This window comes from Gallus gallus, chromosome Z (genome assembly GCF_016699485.2).
Source record: "Gallus gallus isolate bGalGal1 chromosome Z, bGalGal1.mat.broiler.GRCg7b, whole genome shotgun sequence".
Lineage (NCBI taxonomy): Eukaryota > Metazoa > Chordata > Aves > Galliformes > Phasianidae > Gallus > Gallus gallus.
Window position 1 is genome coordinate 17,272,486 of NC_052572.1, and position 21,320 is coordinate 17,293,805.

The window sequence follows — 21,320 nt, forward strand, 5'->3', positions numbered from 1 at the left end:
CGCCGGGGCAGACCGCCCGTCCCGCCGCACCGTGCGCGCGCTGTGGGGGCGGCGCTCCGGTACGCACCTCTGTGCGCGGACGGGCAACGAAATAAAGAACGGTCGCTGCTGTGTTACGTCTCTCCCGCTGATTTTTTAAACTTACTCTATTTTTTTTCCTTTTTTTTTTTTTTTTTCCTTTTTTCTTTTTTTTCCCGGCGCCACACCGCCACTCGGCTGACAGCGCGCCCGGGGTCACGGATTGGCCAGGAGGGGTAACAGCCCCGTGCTGTGTGATGTACCTTTCCGTTCTCTTACCCTGCGCCGAGCTTATGTTTTGCTTTTTTCTTCCTTTTCACGAACATCACCGAGCCAGCACACGGTGTGAAGCGGGCGATTACATTGACGGGTTAATCGTTAATTAACTGCTGGGACATGAGTGTCGATGTGATCCCCGCTGCGCCCGTGCACCTCCCTCCACCCCCGTCCGCCCCGGGCAATGCACGCGCTCAGGCGATGTACAGGAATAGAGTTTATTTCTGTTCCTTCGGGCTCTCCGCCCGAAGTGCCGTTACGCTACGGATCGCCCTCCGAATAAATAACGCGGCACTCGGGGATGTGTGTGTTATTTACACGCTGGATGCAGAGACACAAAACAACCGCTGTACGGTGCGTGGCCACGGGCACATCCCCCGCGGCACCACACGCGGTCACCGCCCGACCCGCGGCCACGCACAGCGCGGGGCTCCCGCAGCCCCGCCGTCAGTCGCCGCCCCGCAGCCACGGGCACTTCCGCGCCACCTCCGCGGGCAGCACGAGCGGCAGCGCCGCGGCGTTGAGCGACACGAGCAGCCGCAGCTCGGCCATGCAGTCCCGCAGCCGCGTACGCCGGTAGCCGCTGAGCCGCAGGTCCAGCGGGCAGCGGTGCTGCAGCAGCCGGTCTGCCAGCCCCACGCTGGCCACGGCCAGCAGCGACGGAGGGTACTTGGTGAAGGCGTAGTCGGCCAGGCTGATCTCCGCTACGCCCCTGGCCAGGCTCCCCGCGTCCGCCGCTTCCCCGGGGTCGGCGCCCGGCGCCTCCAGCCGCACCCGGGTGAAGTGCTCCAGGAAGAAGGAGACGGTGGGCGCGCCCAGGCTGAAGCCCAGCTTGTGCAGGACGATGCACTCCAGGTTACAGAGCTGCTGCCCGCTGAAGGCGCCGCAGCAGAGGGCGAGGAGCTGCTTGACGCTGGGGGGGTGCACCTCCACCTGCGGGGGGAGGGACGGAGCGAGGAGAGGGGCTGCCGGGGCGCGAGGGCAGCCGGCTCTCACCCGCTCGGCCGTACCTGTTTGCAGGCCAGGAGCAGCGCCGTCACCCCGAGCAGCTGGAAGCAGTCGGCGGCCACCGGGGTGGTAGCGAGGAAGCGGTCGAGGATGTTGACGGTCAGGCAGAGCGCCTCGAAGGAGTACCCCAGGTCGCGGTGCACGGGGATGAGCCAGCTGACCAGCCGGCAGCGCGCCTCCGCCGTCACCTGCGTCGGGAAAAGCGGCATGAGCGGGGCGGGCCGGGCCGGGCCGGGCCCCGCGCTCCCCGAAGCCCCCACCTGCGGCTGCCGGGCGAGCGGCTCCCGCGGCTGGAAGCGGCTCTCCAGCCCCTTGCGGGAGCGGTACCAGCTCTCCCCGTACTCGCGGAAGGTCTGCAGCTCCAGGAGGCTCTCCCCGCTCGTCGGCTTCTCCTCTCGCCGCTGCCGCCGCCGTTTCAGGTGCCCCGGGCAGCGCCCGGGCCCGGGGCCGCTCTCCGGCCCCTGCGGGGTGGCCTCCCGCCGCTCGGCCGTCGCCGCCACCATGGGCGGGCACACCGCGAGCCGCGTGCGCAGCGGAGGCGTCCGAGCGGCAGCGCTGCGCCGGCGGTATTTGAGCGCCGGGAGGCGGGGGGCGGGCAGCGGCAGGAAATCGGTCTCCAAAACAAAACCCACGACACGGCCGAGGAGGAGCCGGGCCGCCGCGGCTCCGCGCACCTTCGCACCCCTCCCAAGCGGCCGGGATGCGGCTGAGAGCCGCGCGGTGGCGGGCGAGGCAAAAGTATAAATAAGGGGGGGAGTGGCAGGTTGGTTACATCACCTCGCCACGATCTCGCAGCGCCAGAATGCGTTATGTGCTTACCGTGCGTGGCGGAACATATAAGCACTGGGAGAAGCATTTGGCAGAAGCCACCTGGCTGGTCAATACTAGAGGATCTATCAATCGTGATGGTCCTACCCAATCCGGCTCCCTGCATACCGTAGAGGGAGATAAGGTCCCTGTAGTACATGTAAAGAGCATGTTGGGAAAAGCAGTCTGGTCCTCCCAGCCTCGGGGAAGGGCAAACCTCTCCGTGGAACTGTTTTTGCCCAGGGACCTGGGTGCACTGGGTGGGGGATGCAGAAAGATGGGGAAGGTCAATGTGAATTGCACAAGGGAATGTGATGCTAGGGAAGTGCAGTCAGTAATTCCATGTGTGTGTGTATAAAAACACACACACACGTATAATGTATTTTAATTACTGCTTGTTTGTGTGTATATATATATATAAATAAAAATAAAGCATGATGTAGTGATGTAGAATAAGAGGTGGAATGTCACGGTTTTATGATTTTTGTTAGCAGTATTCCACATCATAACCTCACGTAAAGCAGAGGGAATTAAGGAGTTAATACTCCAGTTCCACGGACTGACTTCCAGATAGCTGCTTCTCAGAAGAGAAGAACATGGACCCAGGTTGATCTAGACAACTCCGTGAGAGCCTGACAAATGCTTTGAGGGAAAACAACAACAGTGTAGTAAAAGTATTTATTAAATACATGGAACAAAAAGAAAATTTATCCATTCAAAAGAGCACAGGCACAAAGTTGCTCGCATACTCTGCATACGCAGAAAGCCACTGCGATCTTTTTTTTTAAATCCCCATTAAATTGTAAGATAAGCACAGTTATCTGCAATACCACAGCTTGACCTGTTTCATCTGTTTTGCAGAGACCGCTGATCACTCCAAATGCAGTCACCAATTCCTTAGTTATTACAATAAATCCTTGTGTTAACAACTGAAGAAGAGTTTACAAAGCAGGGCATGCTGGAGAAATGCAAAGAATTCCTATCAGCTTCAACATTACCATACGTAAATGGAATTAAGAGTCTATATTCACCATGATTAAATAAAGGAGAAAAACCTCAAGGACAATTAACAGTCTTACTGGGATTCAGCCATTTCAAGATACCAACTGATGTCTGAAATTCAAATCCAAAAGAAACAGGAGTTTAACAGTTGTCCAACTACTGAAATATATCTCCAATTCATACTTCTAAAGGAAAGAAATAAAAGATTTAAGCTAGAACAAAACCCAGGAAATCATTTGCCTGAAATTTGGCCATCTGGGATGCAGATTTAACTTTATCTTCCAGGAATGCAATTTATAGTTTTTTTTTTTTTATACCTACACTTCTACTACAAAAAAGAATGCATCTAAGGAACAGAGTGCAAAACTGAGGCATGAAGATCAAACTAAGCAGTTAGAAGTACTTCAAGCGCTGTAGACTTCACGATTAAAAATAACGCACTCCCTGTCTTTTCCAGGAAAGCTGGAGCACTATTAGCTTATCATCATTCATAAAGGATAGCAGATTGATTACTTTTACCTCAGAGGCCCTAGGAAAGCATTAAGACTTGCCTTTTTCCAGGATGAAGTATCAGCTACTGTTCATAGGTCAGCTTACTACTATCTCATGGTTTCCCTTTAGCACAGCACTACCAGTTCTCCTATCATCATCTAACGGGGTATCTCTCTATATTTTTCTTGGTCTCTTTCAAGATCATATATTTTCCTCATTGCCTCCTAAAAAAGGAAGGCGCCACTAACCTGCTGCATGGAACCTGTACTTCTCAAATGAAACAAACCTGCACTATGCAACTGTCTGTACATACAGAGTTAGTGCTTAGAGTATAACTGCTGCATGGTTAAGAGGTAACAGTTTCTCTACTTTAACAGCTGAGATCCTGATCTGAAATTCTCACTTCATTGTTGTAAACCGTGTAAGAGGATCTGTTACATTATGTTATCTGGTTAAGGACTATTCAGTATAAAAGCAAGAAAAACAAAAGAGTTTGTGTCAGGGGAGAGTCGGGTTGGGAATTAGGAAAAGGCTCCTCCCAGAGGGCAGTAAGGTCCAGGCAGGCTGCCCTGGGCAGTGGTCATAGCACCAAGCCGACCGAGTTCAAATTGCATCTGGACAACACACTCAGACACGGGCTTTGAATTTTCAATATTCTATGATTCTATGGAGTTCAACATGCAGACGCACAAAAATTAAGGAACAAGTTAACAATTAATGAAGACCTGAGGTCTTCAGCCACTGATATTTTTTTTTTTCCCAGACATTTAAGGAACTGCTCCAGTTTAGCACTGAAGAGAGTCAGCCTGAACTTTATTAACCAAGAAGAGATAAACTCAGTCATCATGAGCATTATGAGATTTAAAAGGGCTTGTGAGACTATACAAAGATCATTACAGGGTAAGAGAGGGCTTGTGGAAAAGCAAATCTTATTCCACTGCCTCCAGGGACAGGCCAAAGGCAGAAAGAAACAAGGATCGGGGTGAATGAGGAAGAACAAGTGTGAGAAACACAAAGGAAGGAGAGATGTGCTGGTGGTCACTACATGTGTTTGGCTAAGCCCTGCACCTGAACATGGTACACTGTCTTCTTGTTACAGCATTTTTTAAAATTGTAAACCACACAGAAAAGAAGATATTTGTAAGACATGTTGCTTTAGTACTACATATTCATAGCTTAAAAAAAAAAACACTTGCAGAACCAATGTACGAAGTATCTGTCTTCTGTTTGCATGCATCTACTGGAGCACTACCCTACTGAGATTCAAGACCCAATTTTGAATTACTAGTACAGTCTGCATCACCATGACCATGTTATGATCAGTGTACCAGAAGCAAAGAAAACTGGAGTTGGCCACAGCCATTTTTATATAAAAGAACCTGCTTTCATCATTCTTCTCCTGCTTGGAGACTGGGACCCAGGAAGGAGGACGTGAACGAACCAGGTGAATGAATGGCTATGTGGATGGTGCCACACTCAGGGCTTTGGGTTCTTTGATTCTGTCCCTTCTCTGTCCCTTCAAGGGACAGAGAATGTAGATATTGGATGGGACACAACTGAACAGGTGGGACAAGAATGTTCTGGGCAGCATGCTGGCTGGCCTTGTTAACAGAGCTTTAAACTAGATTCAGCAGCGGAAGTCAGTGCAGTTCTGAGTAACAGGGAAGACTCAAGGTACACTGTCCCTCTAGGAAGAAGCAGTGAAAACACTCACTGAAGTCCTAAAGGAATTCACAGGGCTCCTCTTAGAAAGTAATGTGACTGATAGCCCAGCTGAAGTGTATCTACATCAGTGCATGCAGCATGGGAAGCAAGCAGAAGATGGAAGCCATGCTGTAACTAGAAAACCATAACCAGATTGCTACCATGGAAATGCAGTGGGATAAACTGCACAACTGGAACAATGCAGTTCAAGAGCTGCAAGATTTGTAGAAGATATAGACAAGGAAAAAGGGAGGAGAGATGCCCTCTATGTTAACAAATGGATAGACTGCAAGAAATTGCCTCTGAGAAACAGCCAGGATCAGGCTGGGAGGTTGTGGGCAAAATTTAGGACTGGAATAATAAAGGACATTAGGCTGACTGATCAAGAGAAGTCTGTTGACAAGGTCTTCTTGCTTCAGGAGATAGCTTCCTGGTATTCCTGAAAAAGAGCAGAGTCAAGATCCTGAACTTCAGAAGGGCAAAACTCCATCTGTTCAAGGAATTACTGGATGACATCCCCTGGGAACCCCGTCCCTAAACTGCCCTCAGGGACAAAGGAATGGAACAGAGCCAGCAGCTTTTAAGAATGCTTTTCTGAGCATGCAAGAGCTCTCCATTCCCAAGCATACAAAGTCAAACCAAGGAGGCAGGAAACCAGCATGGCTGAAAAAAGACCTGCTGGTAAAATTGAGGGATAAGAAGGAAATGCACAAGCAGTGGAAGCAGGGGACTGTAGCCTGGGAAGAGGACATGGACACTGTCCATGTATGTGTAAAGGTAAGATGTGAAAAATAAAGATTCTGTAGCTGTATTTGTCACAAGAGAAAGCCTAATAAGGAGAGTGTACCCCTTCTCATTTATCAGAGAGGGTAACTGGCAACAACAGACGTGGAAGGCTAATGTACTCAAACAACTTCTTTGCTTCAATCTACACTGGTTGTCAGCCTTCCCACATCCCTTACATCCCTAAATTTCTATGCAGGGAAGACAGACTCTTCCACTTTACGTGGAAGTCCAAGACCATCTGATGAAACTCAGCAATTGTTTGGTACCCCGTCCTGAAGGAGCTGGCTGATGCAGTTGCCAAGCCACACTCCATCATCTTCAAAAACTTAAGGCTGTCTCTTGTAACTGGAAAAAGTAAACATCACTCCCATTTTTAAGGGTGGAAAGGAAGACCTAGGGAACTACAGGCCAATGATGCTCAAACCTGTGCCTGGGGAGATCATGAAGCAGAGCCTCCTGGAAGTTATGTTAAGGCATGTGCAACGCAAGGACGTGATAGGAGACAGCCAGCACAGCTTCACCAAAGGCAGATCATGCCAGATCTGCCTGTAATTCAAAGCATGTATTTCTTATGTACAAACATAAGAAGTGGGCCCAGATGAACCTAATGAGGTTCAACAAGTGCAAGGTGCTACACCTAATTCAGGGGAATCCCAGACACACATACAGACTGGGAGAAGAACTCATCAAGATCAGCTCTGAAAAAGAGGACTTAGGGGTTCCGGTGGTTGAAAAGTTTGAGGCAAGCCAGCAATGTACACTTGCAGACAAGACCAACTGTATCCTGGGCTGTATCAAAAGGGGGGTGGCCAGCAGAGTTAGGGAGGTGATTGTCCCCCTCTGCTCTGCCCTTGTAATGCATCACCTACAGTACTGCATCCAGGTCTGGAGCCCCCAGCAGCATAAAGACGTGAAAATGTTGGAGCAGACCCAAGGAAGAGCCATGAAGATAAGAGAAATGGAGCGCCCCTCTTAGAAATAAATGCTGAAGGAGTTCAACAGCCTGGAGAAAGGAAGGCTCTGGAGAGACCTCATGTAGCCTTCCAGTACTTAAAGGTAGCTTATAAACAGGAGGGAAAACTTTTTTTTTTTTTTAAACAGTCTGATAATGACAGGACAGTGGTGAATGGTTTTTACATTCAAATGAGATCTAGGTTAGTGGGGATCTAGGAGGAAGTTCTTTACTCAGAAGGTGATGAGGCACTGGAACAGGCTGCCCAGAGAAGCTGTGAATGCCTCATTCCTGGTTGGATGAATCAGGGCTCTGGGCAGTCTGATCTAATGTGGGCAGGGTTGCCACACAAGAGGGGAGTTGGAACTAGATATCTCTGAAGTCCCTTCCAACCAAAGCCATTCTGTGATTCCATGATTATTCATACATTCTGATAAATGGCGCTGGCGTAAAAGGATAAACTTATTAATCTGTACACATTCACCTTTAAAGATGACATAGAAATGTAAGTTCTATGTAGAAATCATGCAGCCTTCCAACATCATAACTGGTATTAAACACTTATCATTTAAATGCTTTCATTTAGTGTTGGAGTGTGTATTTCTCCTGGCATTACCAAGGCCATGGATTCTTACTTATGTCCAGTTTCAGTTACCATTCTCTGTTTTTATCAGTTCTTTGATGATGTGTAAAACCTTATCATCTAGGAAAGAAAACACAAACACAACAGTAAGTAAAAAAGAATAAGCTTAAAAACAGATTCCTCCTAAAAATCACAGAAAATTGAAGAAAAATTTTGATTTTTTTAGGTTATGGTGGACTCTGCTGTAAGACAATAACCATCTGGGGAGCAAGCTAGCAAATTCTGCCCACAGGATGCAATTAAGTTTATTAAAAAAAAACATGCCCTAAGAAGCTGGTTTTGTGGTCATTTCAGTATTTCACAAAAGAAATTGAGAAAAATGACTGTGCAACTCCATTAGCATACTGCAGCTCACTTCCTCCCCATCTACAGTATTCTTCTGAACAGCTAGTATTCAAAAACTTCAGCTGTGCTCCTCCATCCCTTACCTCAGGGAGCAGAGATGCAATTTCACCATTATCCTAAATCGTGAGATAACTTACATAACACTTAAAATTCATCCAACACGTCACTTTCTTTCTCTTTTGAGAAGTATATTTCACCATGTACTACCACCATCTTGATATGATTAAAATAACAGCTGTGCAGATCACCATGCATCTTTGGATGAGCTTAATAATATGTAGGAACTGCACTGAACTTTTGAATTTTTCTGAAGATAATGAAATTATGTTCAGGTTACACTAATCCTGTTGAAGGTATAGAATACCAACACTTTACCAGATCTGCCACAAGGTCCATTTAGTAAATACTGTAACAGCAATGCAGTAATAAAGTTACCTTCAAGTGACATTTTAGGATTTTCAAGCTTCTTCTGTAAGACAGACTCTATGAGAACTCTCAGTTGTTTGAAGATTACTGCTATCTTTACAGGAGCCTATAAAGAACAGAGAAGACAAACATTTACACTATTGCCAAAGGTATTCTACACAAAAACACACACAAAAGGGACTACCTCACGTACACTGAAGTCTATAACAATATTCCTACAAACATTAAGCACATGCACTGTTCACTGGTTTTAAGTGTATGGACAGAATATCTGTGAAGGAACTAGGCTTACACTATGTCCTCTAATCTGTTTGCAGCTGTTGTTTGTAACATCACAGTCTAAAGAACAGCAGAACGTTCCCATACATACCAAACAACCAGCATACAATGAATTTATTAACTGGTATCCATATCCTCCTTTTTTTCTAATTGTTTTCTTTTTTCCCAGGGCTAAGCTGAAAGCACTTGCAGCTTTGAGTGTAGCACAGGGCCCACAGGAGCACAGAATGTTCTAATCAAGTAACTAATGTTTGCCACTTAACAGAACGCAGAGGATTTTGGCATGTGACCTGTTTCAGTTTGTCTACAAAAAATATAGTAAGAAAATGCATTCAGTTTTTCCATTCCCAAATAAATCTGAAACTTGGAAGATAAACCTATCCCAAATCAAGCAAAGAGGGATTTTCCATTTGGATTTTTTTTTTCTTTCAGCAACAAAAAAAATCAAAATAAGTAGTGTTTCAAAGATCAACAGGTGCCCACATACTTGCAAGACTGCAGGGAAGGGCAATTCATAATAGCACACATTTGCTCCGTGGAAGCAAGGTTTAGTTACTATTTCAAACACCTTCTCTGCAAGAACACTGACTTTCTTCCTGAAGAGGGGGAACTGATTTGTAATAAGCTGCACATTATTAGACTACTCCTTCTCCTGCTAGCTGTAAAAATTTCACTGCACACAGATTTTCCCATCGTTCCCTTAAGTTCTCTCCTTTTCCTCCCTCCTTCAACCTACATAAACAGTAACCAAAAGCAAGACTTCAAGACTGAACATCAACTATGTAATGCAGAAGTCAATGGAACCATAAAAAGTAGTCACCATTCCAGCACACCTGAAAATGGATCCAGCCATCAACTGTCAGGAGATGCTCCCGATGCTGGACTTCAATATCCCCACCAAAAAGCAAAATGGGAAAAGGTGATATTAAAGTGGTCTCTCTCAAGTACACTTTCGCATACCTCACCTGTTCATAAACAAACATGAGAATTAAAACCAAGCAAACAGAAATCCCTAAGATCTACATAATCAAATTTAAGTACTTCTTTTTCCTTTAACAACCCAATCCTAACAAATTATTGTACACAATAGTTGGTGGCAATTTACCTCCTCTATACCACAGAAGACATAACATTTAAACCACTTTGAGTGACCAGGAAATTGGCTAAGTGCTACAACTTCCTTGTTTAAAATCTAAATTTCATGTCTCCCTTCTGTTTAAGGCTGTGATAAATATCATGTTACTTCTGGCTGTGGAGCCTCTCACGAGTGGGAAGAAAGAACTGGAAAAAAAAAGGGTGCACTTTCACACAGAGTAGTCAGTTTTCTTTGTTTCACTGTTCACAGAACAATGGACATTGGAAACATTAGATATGATTAAGGACTCTTAAAGATGAACCAGATATTCACATGTATTTCACACTAGCATATGTTACTTAACCTTAGATGTGCAATGCCACTTCTACACTATCAACTACATTCACTATTTTCCCTAGTTAACTCTTTGATAGAGCCATAACATTACCTTCTCCTGGTAAAGAAGCCATCCATGTACCTGTAAGTCTCGATTTACTGAGGAGGGATGCACTTGTGCTTTACCCTGAGCAGTTTCTACCAGGCATGCCAGCTTCTCTGTGATGTCCACAGATTTTGTATACATGATTTTTCCTACGTTGTCATACAGCCCCGCAGTCAACACAGCTTTAAGAAGAGCAATTTCATGGAGAGACAGGGATTGTGTGCCTCCATTTCCATCCAATCGATGTTGAGTTGTAGGTGCTGTGAACCCTGCTGCTCTGACCAGCTTTATGAGTTCTTGCTTCACATCCTGAAATTAGTAAAATAATAGTAAAACTGTAAATTTGAAACAGGTTCATACTGAAATCTGTCCTTAAGGAGTTAAGTAAGACTGTGCCTTATCTGTCACTCGGTTTGAAAGATCTCATCTAAGAATGAGACAGTGTTAGTATTTTAATTCATAAATTTTCACTTTCTGATGGAAATAAAGACAAATTTTTCCAATGCAAGTAACTGCAAAGATGTACACCAACAACGAGCAATGAATGCAAGTGCAGGCACAGCTACCTGAATTGAGAGTATGCATTTCACAAGTCCCTCCTCCTGACTTGTTTCAGTCTTTTGTGGTCTTATCTACAACAGCTACTCTGAAAGTAATGCCTCCTATTTTATTATGTTGGCCCATGACAGAGGCCAATGATGATGATATGGCAGTAGAGATTCTCACCAATATTCCATTAATTTTGTTGCCGTGCAACAGACAGCAGCAGAGGGGCTGTCTGATAAAATAGCATCTGACATGGAAATGCAGATGAAGAAAAAGTGTCTCACTGAACTCTTCCATGTGGAAAAGTTTCACTCACTGACATTCATCAGTGCTTGTTGAACATTTATGGAGACCAAACAGTGGATGTGAGCACAGCAAGGCAGTGGGTGGTGAATTTCAGTAGTGGTGACACTGGGTTGTCTCCACTGGTAGAGATCTCTACAAGCACAGAATGCAGACTGTTGTATGTACATAACTGGTGGAAACACACAGCTAGTGGTGGAGTATGTTGAAAAATAGTGTTCTGTAGCTGAGAATATGCTATATCAAATAGTGTTATTGTGCTCTTTGCATCTGTTGTAGTTTCCATGAAAATCAAGAGGAAGCATTAGTTTCACAGTGACTTATGTAAATAAAAACTGTGATATATCATCATTTTAAAAGGGTAGGATGTTTTCAGGGGTATCAAATGCAGAGCATAATTATTTCAACTACCTCCAGAGTTAAAAGTGAAGTTCTATTAAGGAAATTTCTTCGACAGTAAGTCATTTCAGCACGATGTCCTCCTTCTTGACGAGCCTTTTTCCACCTAAGGAAAAGATCCATCTTACTACAGCAAAAAGGATAGCATTCAGAGTACAATAATACTCCCTCCATATTTGCACTACGATACTCAATATTCAGATCAACACAGCACAAAGACCAAAAAAAAAAAATCCTTTAAACACAGGATAAAGAGAACCAGTATGCCAATGGTACACGAGCAAGCACATTTTAAAGAATATGGTACCAAGCAAATTATGCTTTCGTGTTGCCGTGCTAAACAATCTACTGTTATTCTGATGAGAAAAGCTTCAGGTGCAACCACTCAAAAGAAGGTGCCTCATGAAGACAATTTCCAGAATCTCATTACCTGTGTTACTAGCTTTTTGTCATAAGAACAAGAAAATATCACTCACCCCAGATAAGCATTGTAGATTGTTAGATGATCTGAGACTGCCAGTGCTATAGATGATTTTGCAAGATCTGCTTCATCTTTCCGACCAATTGGTGTAGTAAATGGTGATTTTTCTGTCATAACAGCAGCCAAAGTTGCCTGCAGTCAGTAAAGCATAAAACACTTCAGAATATTGTACTGCAATATTACAGAAGTAAAAGAAAATTTAAAGTTATTTATGTGGTACATTAGTATTTGATAATTTCTGATTAACTTATTTATATTAAAGACAACTTACACACTGTCTAATATATAGTGATAAAAACTAAAGTATTGAATCTCAAAACTCACATGAAATGGTTTGTCATATGACAGGAATATCCAATATGATACAGTGGCAGTCAAGAGATTGAACAACAGCTGGTTTAGATTACACCATATTACCAGGAGAATTTTTGATTTACAGAACAATTTTGATTTTCAGATTTCAGCAGCTAACATTCTCATGCATTCGCCAATTTGCATGCACCCAGGATTAGCTGAAAGTGTAAACTACACTACAGTGCCCACGTTGTAAGTTACCATGTCAAGTTAATTTGCAGTAACTTTCTATCAGAACACCGTTAGCCTGCATCAGCTGCAAGCAAATCCAGACTGGTATTGTTCATATTTAAGAGCTTCTTCTACAAGCATCACACCCCCTGGCATCATAACCGTGAGAACTGCAGACCAAGTTTGATTACTCTCCTATGAACAGCAACTGGAGTTTAAGAACATTTACATTATATTCTCCCTCCAGGATAGTCAGGTACCTTCACCTTAAATAACACATTTTAGTTTCATATTTCATCCTTTCAGCATACCATTTTGTAATAAACTGGATTAAACAGTTAACATTTTCTAAAAATAAAAAATAAAAAATACTAGTATGGAAATAATTTAGATAAGCATGGCAATATTTGTTTACTCACCACAGGATCCAAGCAGCCAAATATAGCACCAAATATAAGCATTTTGCCAATTTTTACGTTGACAGGAAGAGCTGCAAGGTGCTGGCCCAATGGAGTCAGTTTGGGCTCGTTTAACTGACAAGCTCCTATTTTCCTTAACAGGTTCATTGCATTACCAATTACTTGTGGTTGTGGTGGATCTAATGCTCTGGAAAGGAAGTCTTCAGGAGAGCCAAGGTTGCATTTCTATAGAGCAAATATGCATAAATTTCAGAATGAAGTCTACTTTACCAAAAATCAGGTGAAAACAAAGACAGTAATTTAACAAACTTTTACAGCAGCTACATAGGAGACTGGAAAATTTGTTCTTGCAGCCAAAAACCCATGTTCCTTCTTCTCTTAACAAATCTCTTGGTTAGAAGAATGAAGATGCCTCCCTACACAAAGTTTACATTGTACAGAAAGATTAGTATGGCATGAAGACTGATCAGAGAAGTGTTATCAGTGGTCAGAAGTGAGCATCAGACTAGCAAACCTGCAGAGACAATTCAACATATGGGCACTAATTTGCAACCAAAGTGAAACTGTTTGCTACAACCTAACATTTTAAATACAAGCTCCTTATAAATGCTTGGCAATACAATTTTCAGATCGAGAACAATGGGGGGAAAAAAAAAACATTCTTCTGCAGTAGTTTTCCCATGCACTTACTCAAGATGAGAGAAATAGGCATGAAATTGTTTCTTTCAGCAGATATCAGTTCAAAGGATATTTAACTGAATTTGTGTTCTTAATTAGAAGTTAAGGGGAATACCATCAGATGCAGTTCTCTCTCATTCAGCATGCTCTGGATTCTCCATGATACAAGGGAGGGTGAAACTCTGCTAACTATGCCAAATTAAGGCAGTCTTAGCAAGCCCCTTTTTAGCTAACAAAGTTGGTAATTTCAGAACTAAAACCATACCATAATATGAAGGCATAATTCCTCCAAAGGCACACGTAATATTTCTGGAACTGAATACTCCATGAAACTTTCAAACCTGCAATATCAAAAATAAGGAATCAAGGATATGCAGTTTAGCATTAGAATTCAAGTTGTAACCTCAGGTTTCAGATGCTCACTCTTTAAGAATACTCTCTTAGGGGATGTCGAGGTCACGTATTCTAATGCATGGATAAGCTGCTCATTAAATTAAGGCATGTAGTATCCTGGAAGGCAGAGCTGCAGTGAAAATGCAGAAAAGGCAGTAAAGATCCAATTTTCAAAACAAATTCTTAAAATGCAGTGCTCTCAAATTGAAATGGAAGTTTCATGTGGCTAAAATGCACATTTCACTGATGAATTCACTTTCAGAATACTTTCAACTGAAATTTAGGTTAAGGTAAAGTTACAGTAAGGTAAGGGCCCTGCTGCTCCAGAGAAGCAGGAAATATGTTATTCCCCTGCAATAACACTAGCTTCACCTGCCACGTAATTTGACTTTTTCTCTTATCCATGTAGCAACCATTTCAGAATCTCACAGATCTGCCTGACAAGATTAAAAAAATTCAGTATTCAGGAGGTAGTATTTGTATATACTTGGTACAGGGCAGCAGACAGTTCCTAAAGTCCTGTAACAACATGCTTCTACTTTCACTTTTTAAAAATGTTATAAAACATTTACATTAAAGATGTATAGAATACAATTTACTATAAAAAGGAAAACCAAAATTAAGATTAGTTAACAGTTTATTGAAGATCTTCAACTTACTTGCACTTTTACAGTTGACTTTCCAGTTTGCATAACAAAAATAAACTTCAATGAAACCTCTGTTTTTCCTCAGAACAAAGACAATGATATTTCTGTCATTTACTAAAACAAGTGTACAGTACCTGTCTCTTGTGTACATTCGGAAGCAGAATCCATCCCTAACACGACCAGCTCTTCCTTGACGTTGCAAAGCACTAGCTTTGCTAACAAAAGTCTCCTCCAAGGAACTCATCTGACTGCTTTCATGATACCTTAATTATAAAACAAGTGCCAGTTGAGATTTCAGAATTAAAATTTTGATGAATATTTAACAATTGACTAAAAATAGCCATCTATTAAATACTAATAAATATAGTCTCACTTGAGAATATGATGTTCAGTTTGAAAACTAAGCATACCTGGGGGAAATTGTGTATCATAGAACCTTGGATATAACTGATGAACAAAAGTGTACAACTTTCCCAAACAAAATTTGGGAAAGAGCAGTAGCATTAGTTTATCAAGTTCATCTCCCTAGCAGTTTAAAACTGGTTCATACTTGTGGCAACCAGGCATGGACACAGATGTCAACGATCCAGATTGTTTATTACAGGTTCTCACATAACATATACATTCACAATTTTTTTTTTTTTTAGCTTTCCCATTCTCCTGTACAACTTTCCCATCTGCCTTTACAAATCAACAACGTATTCCACAAACACTCCTTAACTGTGCATACAGTTGCTTATCCAATAAGAGCCATGGGCTGTTCCTCTTGCTTTTCTCTTCTAGAGATGTCCTTTGTTCTCAGCCTTGCCTTCTCATGCTGTTTATTTTGCTTCACAGCTGCTGCTCTGAATAACCTTTCTTGTATGCCCACATATACTTTAAAAAGATTTACAAATTTAAGATAGAAAAACATTAACTCCCAAAATCTGGGATAGTGTGAGAATGATTGATTTTACTTCTAAACCAGTACTTAATCATGATGATTCTTATCCATAAAAAGCTTCACTTATTCCTCGTGTCATTTGAAAATCCAAAACTTCATCCCAATCTTGCACCTGAATTGCAACCCATTATATGAGCTTAGTATGTTTTTTATCTATAGGTTAATAAGGATACTACAAAACTCCCCCAGTGCTAGCCTGCAAACATTAGCAGTAATATCAGTCATGTTATTGAAGGGGAAAAAAAAAATTCCCTCACCTGTTTTCTTTTGTTCTGCCAGAATCAATTACAAAGACAACATCTGGTATTGTAATACCTGTCTCTGCTATATTCGTTGCCAAAACAATCTGAAATAAAATAGTAAAAATGAAATAATTAAGAAAAATCAGTTTTCGTCTCTGAAATCAGTATTTTGAAAACGTTGTTAAGTTTCTTACCCAGAATTATTTTCCTAAATAATCTAACAGCATTAAAACTACATGAGTTGGAAAATGATTCAATTTTCTGCAATTAATGAGGAACCAAAAGTTGTGAGAATTTCACAAACACTTTTTTTTTTTTTAATAATCCATCAAGATTACTAGCAGCTACTATATGGTAAAAATAGCCAATATGACTAGCCTGGCAGTAACCAAAATACTATTTCTGAAACGTTATAATTGTAGTTAAATTATAGAAAAACAATTAATTAATTAAAAAAGCTCTTTAAAAAAGCATTAGGTTTAAGAGTTTGTCTAATTACTGTCAAGGTTTTCCAGCATGCTAAATTCAATCTGTTACACAGTACCAGCTTAGAATCACAGAATTGCAGTGATTGGAAAGGGCCTCAAGAGATCATCAATTCCAATAACCCTGCTAAAGCAGGTTCCCTACAATAGGTCGCACAGGTAGGCATCCAGCCAGACTTGAATATCTCCATAAAGATGACTCCACAATCTCCCAGCAACTTGTTCTACTGTTCTACCACCCTTACCATACAGAAGTTCTTCCATGAGTTAGTACAGAACTTCCTATGTTCAAGTTCTAGGCCATTACTCTTTGCCCTGTTGATACACACCACCATTTGCCTCCCACCTCCCTTTAGATATTTATTAACATTTATCAGATCCCTTCTCAGTCTTCTTTTCCCCAGGCTGAACAGACCCAGGTTACTCAGCCTTTCCTCATACAGGAGATGCTCCACAAACTTCAACATCTTTGTGGCCCTCTGCTGGACCTCTGCTGAAAGAAACAGAACTGTTTCTTTCTAGTGAGAAAGTTCTAGGAACAACTGGTTGTCATGTGGTTCTGTGTGATATAATTTTAAGAAATTATTTCTTTCAGTGAACTACTTTGCCTTTTTAACTATATCATACCTTTCTAACACCAAGAGGAGGTACTGTAAATGCAGCTGCTTGATCTTGCGTTGAAAGAACAGAATGCAGTGCTATCAATCTGTGCCTAAAATAAAAAATTACATTAATCAATATGTATACTACCACACAGTAAGATCAGAACAATGAGAGACAAGTTGGAGAAAGCAACTAGAATGGACACTAGAAAGAGTAAAAACTTTGTATGGTTAGGCATGAAAAACTTCTTCTGTATTTTACTACAATGTTAAGAATATTACTGCAGACACTGTTAGTTCATAGAGATTTTTTCTTTAGCAATAGTGCAGGAAAAGTACTAGTACTACTGTAGAACTCCAGGTAAATTTACACAAATAGTATAGCAAAAATTGGAATTAGGTGTCTACAAGTCTGAGTTCTTTATGCTTCTGAGACAAGGACTGTCATTGCAGCTTTGTACATAACTATAAACATGTAGCTTTTGGCACAAGTAAAAGAAGTCTTCAAAAAGAGTCACACAGATGTATACTTTCTTCTCTTCTAGACTTTGACTTAAGTACACCTGTGAATATTTAGAACTTGAAAGCAAACATTCTTCTTATGTTATAGCTTCACTACCCTTTATTTACCCATAAAAGAAGTTTCAACTGTACCATGCCTAAGCACTTCTCTATTTTGCATAATAAAAAAAGATAATTGCAGGTGTAAAGTAGGCTCAAAGGTGCAATTATCAACATCACTTTTCAAGAATGGCAGGCCATAAAAATCAAGATGAATATATTAGTCAAGTTACTCAGCTAATTTCATAGAGAATATCTACATTACCTATCACACAAGCTAAATCTTCTGTCAGTTGAAATGAGATCATACAACTGCTGGATATGAGCAAGGCCTGGTAAAAAGATCAGCACAGCACCTTCAGTGTTCTTGAACTGGGGACTTCTATCTGGAAAGTTACAATAAAGACAAATAGTTAAGACAATCACGTACTTGCAAACAGCTTCATCTAGTAACAGGAAATAATTTTGAGGCCTGCAGTGGTTTATTTTTATTTACCTTTCCAGGACATTTTATATAAAAATGAATACAAGCATTCTTATTACTAGTAAACACTGGGAAGTAAGTAGAAAGGGCAGTCACAAGTACACAAACATCTTAAGAAGTACCTAAGTATGCAAGCAACTCCAAAATAAGTTCAAGGTTGATCTTGTAAGGATTCATATAGAAGACTGCTTGCTGGGTCCTACTACTATACTTTTGATAGTAAGGAGACAAATCAATGCCAGATCCAGACTGGACTGGGACATACTCCTAGAAAGGAAGAAAAAAGATCACATATTTGGTGTGTTAAAACAAGACAAGAATGTCAATCTGTCACTCACTTTAGGCCCCTTGAAGCAGATATTGTGATAAGTGACAATCAATTTACTAACTTCACATGGACATCAATGAGAGTTAGATTTAATCAAAGACATCTACATAACCAGTGTATTTATACAGGATGTTTGTTCTGCAAACTACGCACTGCCTATAAATATCTCAGTGATACATACTTAGCAGGCCTCTACATTAGGTGGTACTGTTGTAAGTTATTTCACTGTTAATCAAAGCATTTTAGAAAGAACCTTGTCACCACATTCTCGTGGGCTGCAGTCTCAACACAAATAAAAAAATGGAGGACCACTTCAGAGTACTTTGACTTCAACTAAAACATGTTGCTGTGATGCCCTGTGTAGCCATCACTCTGGACAAAATGTACAGAGAACAGCAGCATATTCTGAATAGGTACACCTGCATCATCACACCGAACTAAGTGTACCTGCAGAAACCTCAAGACAGCAAGTTGTCTGACAGGCATGAACAGACTAAAGTTGCCTGAAGTCAAAAGACATTTGTAACCTCTTTCCTTCAAGACTTGTAATTCAGGAGCATGTGCAACTGTCACTGTAGAATGGTTATAGTATTAATCATAGCCTGTTGATCCAAAAAGCTCTACTGTCTTACAGAAATCATCTTATTTGGCATGCCAAGCTGGAGGATCTTGAGAGGATGTGGCCTTGTCATTTCTTTTTCAGTTCACTAGTGAGAATAATTCTTTGGGAGAACTAACTCAAATGCTTTTCCCTGATGCTGCTTACAGGTCTAGAGCTGGGAGTCTGCACAAGAGAAACAACAGAACTCAATGTCAAATATATTAAAATCATGACAGCTATAAAGGAATTGGGAGATGAAAAAACATAAGGAGATATATTTAGTAAATACTTTATTTCCACTGCAGAAGAGCCATTGTGTCTGTCTTGAATCAACTGCTGAAATAACATTTGGTTTTACACAATCCAATTACATTTATTAAATGCACTTGAAAGTAATAAAATAAAAATCTAAAACTGAAACTAGAAATGCCTATTTTACCTGATACTTTGTAGTGCCTCCTCCTTTTGTGGTAACATTTATCATTATTTCTTCCTCTTCCTCTAAGAATTTCTGACAATATTCTGAGTCTTTCTCCAGAACATAGCCAGTTGCTTCAATTACATCTTCAACATGGAAAACCTTCAATGAAAAGTCCGAAAAGAAATAAAAAGATGTGTCAAAAACTATTCAGCAGCTTCTTTCTTTAAGGCTTACATACAAAGCTGAACAGGGCGTCCTTTCCTGTTTTAATGCTGTAATAGATTTGGCAAATATGGCTTAATTTCTCATGATTTTTGAGAACTAAATTTAGAACCAATCAGTTTAACATGTCCCATGTAATAATCAACACTGCATTTATCATAGCCTATAACAAGTATGAGAAATGTACAACTTTGTCATTGCACTGGTGTATGTAGGAAGTACCCGCTTGTGTATATAGAAAGTACCAGAGAAATCAACCTCTCTCCTTTTCATGCTATCTAGGATGAACAGAGAAAAATAAAGATGTGACTGCCTTCAAGCAAGAACTGATTTTACACCTCTTTCTCTAGACATATTCAAAACCTTCCTGGATGCTTTCTTGCGCAATCTACACTAAGGAACATGCTTTAGCAAGGGGTTTGGACTAGGTAATCTTCAGAAGTCCCTTCCAACTCCTATTGTTCTGTTAATTGAGGGATAACATTAAAAAAAAAAAACTAAAACCATACAATATCACAATTCAAAGCATTGAAACAATTTTAAGTTTTCAATAAGGAAAGGGTCTAGTACTCACCGAAATACACACTTTAGCTATTTTTCTTACAAAAATTACACAGTTACATTCACTATAGATGCTAACTAAGCAGACGCTGTATAGGTACATACAGTGCCTTTTATAATCAAAGAAACATTCACTTACCTCAACAGGGTAACTTCTCCCTGAGATTCTTAAAATGGGACAGTGTGCGAAATAGCTGGAAAACTTCTCACTGTCTACAGTAGCACTCATCAAAATCAGATGCAGGTCTGAACGCTTATGCAAGATCTCTTTCAGGATAACTAGTAAGAAATCAGAATGGACACTTCTTTCATGTACCTAGAAGCAGAAAAAAACATATCATAGAACCACCAAAGTTCAAAAACACTTCCAAGATCACCCAGTCCAACCATCCATCTACCAATCTCTCTGCATTAAATCGTGTCCCTTAGTACAACATCTGAACATTTCTTGAATGACTTCACCACATCCCTGAGCAGCCCATTTTAGTGTCTGACCACTCTTTCAGAGAAGAAGATTTAGATTTTCCTAACGTCCAACAGAAATCTCCTCTTGCACAACTTGAGGTCATTCCCTGTAGTCCTGTTACTAGTCACAAGGGAGAAGCCGCCAACACCCAATTCATCACAACCTCATTTCAGGTAGTTGTAGACAGTGATAAAGTCTCCCCTGAGCCTCCTCATCTCCAGACTAAACAATCTCAGTTCACTCAGCCATTCATCATACAACCTGTGCTCCAGACCCCCTAACCACTGCCCTTGTCTAGGCAGGCTCCAGGGCCTTGATGTCTTTCTTGTAGTGAAGGGCTCAAAACCAAAACACAGTACTTGAGGTGTGACCCTCAGCAGAGCTGAGTATACAGAGGAACAATCACTTTCCTGCTTCTGCTGAGAACACTTTCTCTGATACAAGACAGGATGCCATTTGCCCTCTTGGCCACCTGGGCACACTATTGGCTCATGTTTAGCTGAGTATTGAGCAACACCCCTAGGTCAATTTCTTCCACAGCCTACCAGCCACTCTAGCCACAAGAAGCCCAGACAGTGCTATGGGCTTCAGGCAAAGTGCAGAAACTGGAACTTGGTCTTGTTGAACTTCTTCCCATTAGCCTCAGTGACCCTGCCTGTCCAGATCCTTCTCCAGGGCCTTCCTACCCCTAGCCAACCAAGATGGAAGGAAGCGTGGATTTGTCACCTGCTTATTTACTGATGGTACACTCAGTCCCC

General features: G+C 41.6%; 2 protein-coding genes across 2 annotated transcripts in view; both read right to left on the reverse strand.

The window, feature by feature from the left end:
* Positions 1-498: 498 nt before the first annotated feature.
* CCNO (cyclin O) lies at positions 499-1,846 on the reverse strand. Its single transcript, XM_003642984.6, has 3 exons — positions 1,563-1,846; positions 1,305-1,490; positions 499-1,227 (listed from the first exon to the last, which is right to left on the reverse strand). Exons 1-3 carry the CDS (start codon positions 1,803-1,805, stop codon positions 742-744), a joined length of 915 nt encoding a protein of 304 aa, XP_003643032.2. The 5' UTR covers positions 1,806-1,846; the 3' UTR covers positions 499-741.
* A 927-nt stretch (positions 1,847-2,773) lies between these two features.
* Positions 2,774-21,320, reverse strand: part of DHX29 (DExH-box helicase 29) — a 28,620-nt gene continuing 10,073 nt past the window's right edge. The window contains exons 13-27 of the mRNA XM_015277570.4: positions 20,236-20,412; positions 19,332-19,472; positions 18,086-18,230; positions 17,745-17,865; positions 16,944-17,028; positions 15,847-15,935; positions 14,781-14,909; positions 13,872-13,947; positions 12,929-13,153; positions 11,980-12,116; positions 11,516-11,609; positions 10,262-10,564; positions 9,572-9,703; positions 8,469-8,565; positions 2,774-7,748 (exon numbers count right to left, since the gene is read on the reverse strand). Of these exons, the coding sequence (XP_015133056.2) occupies positions 7,693-7,748; positions 8,469-8,565; positions 9,572-9,703; positions 10,262-10,564; positions 11,516-11,609; positions 11,980-12,116; positions 12,929-13,153; positions 13,872-13,947; positions 14,781-14,909; positions 15,847-15,935; positions 16,944-17,028; positions 17,745-17,865; positions 18,086-18,230; positions 19,332-19,472; positions 20,236-20,412 (2,007 nt within the window). The 3' untranslated portion in view covers positions 2,774-7,692. The remainder of the gene's footprint in view (positions 7,749-8,468; positions 8,566-9,571; positions 9,704-10,261; positions 10,565-11,515; positions 11,610-11,979; positions 12,117-12,928; positions 13,154-13,871; positions 13,948-14,780; positions 14,910-15,846; positions 15,936-16,943; positions 17,029-17,744; positions 17,866-18,085; positions 18,231-19,331; positions 19,473-20,235; positions 20,413-21,320) is intronic.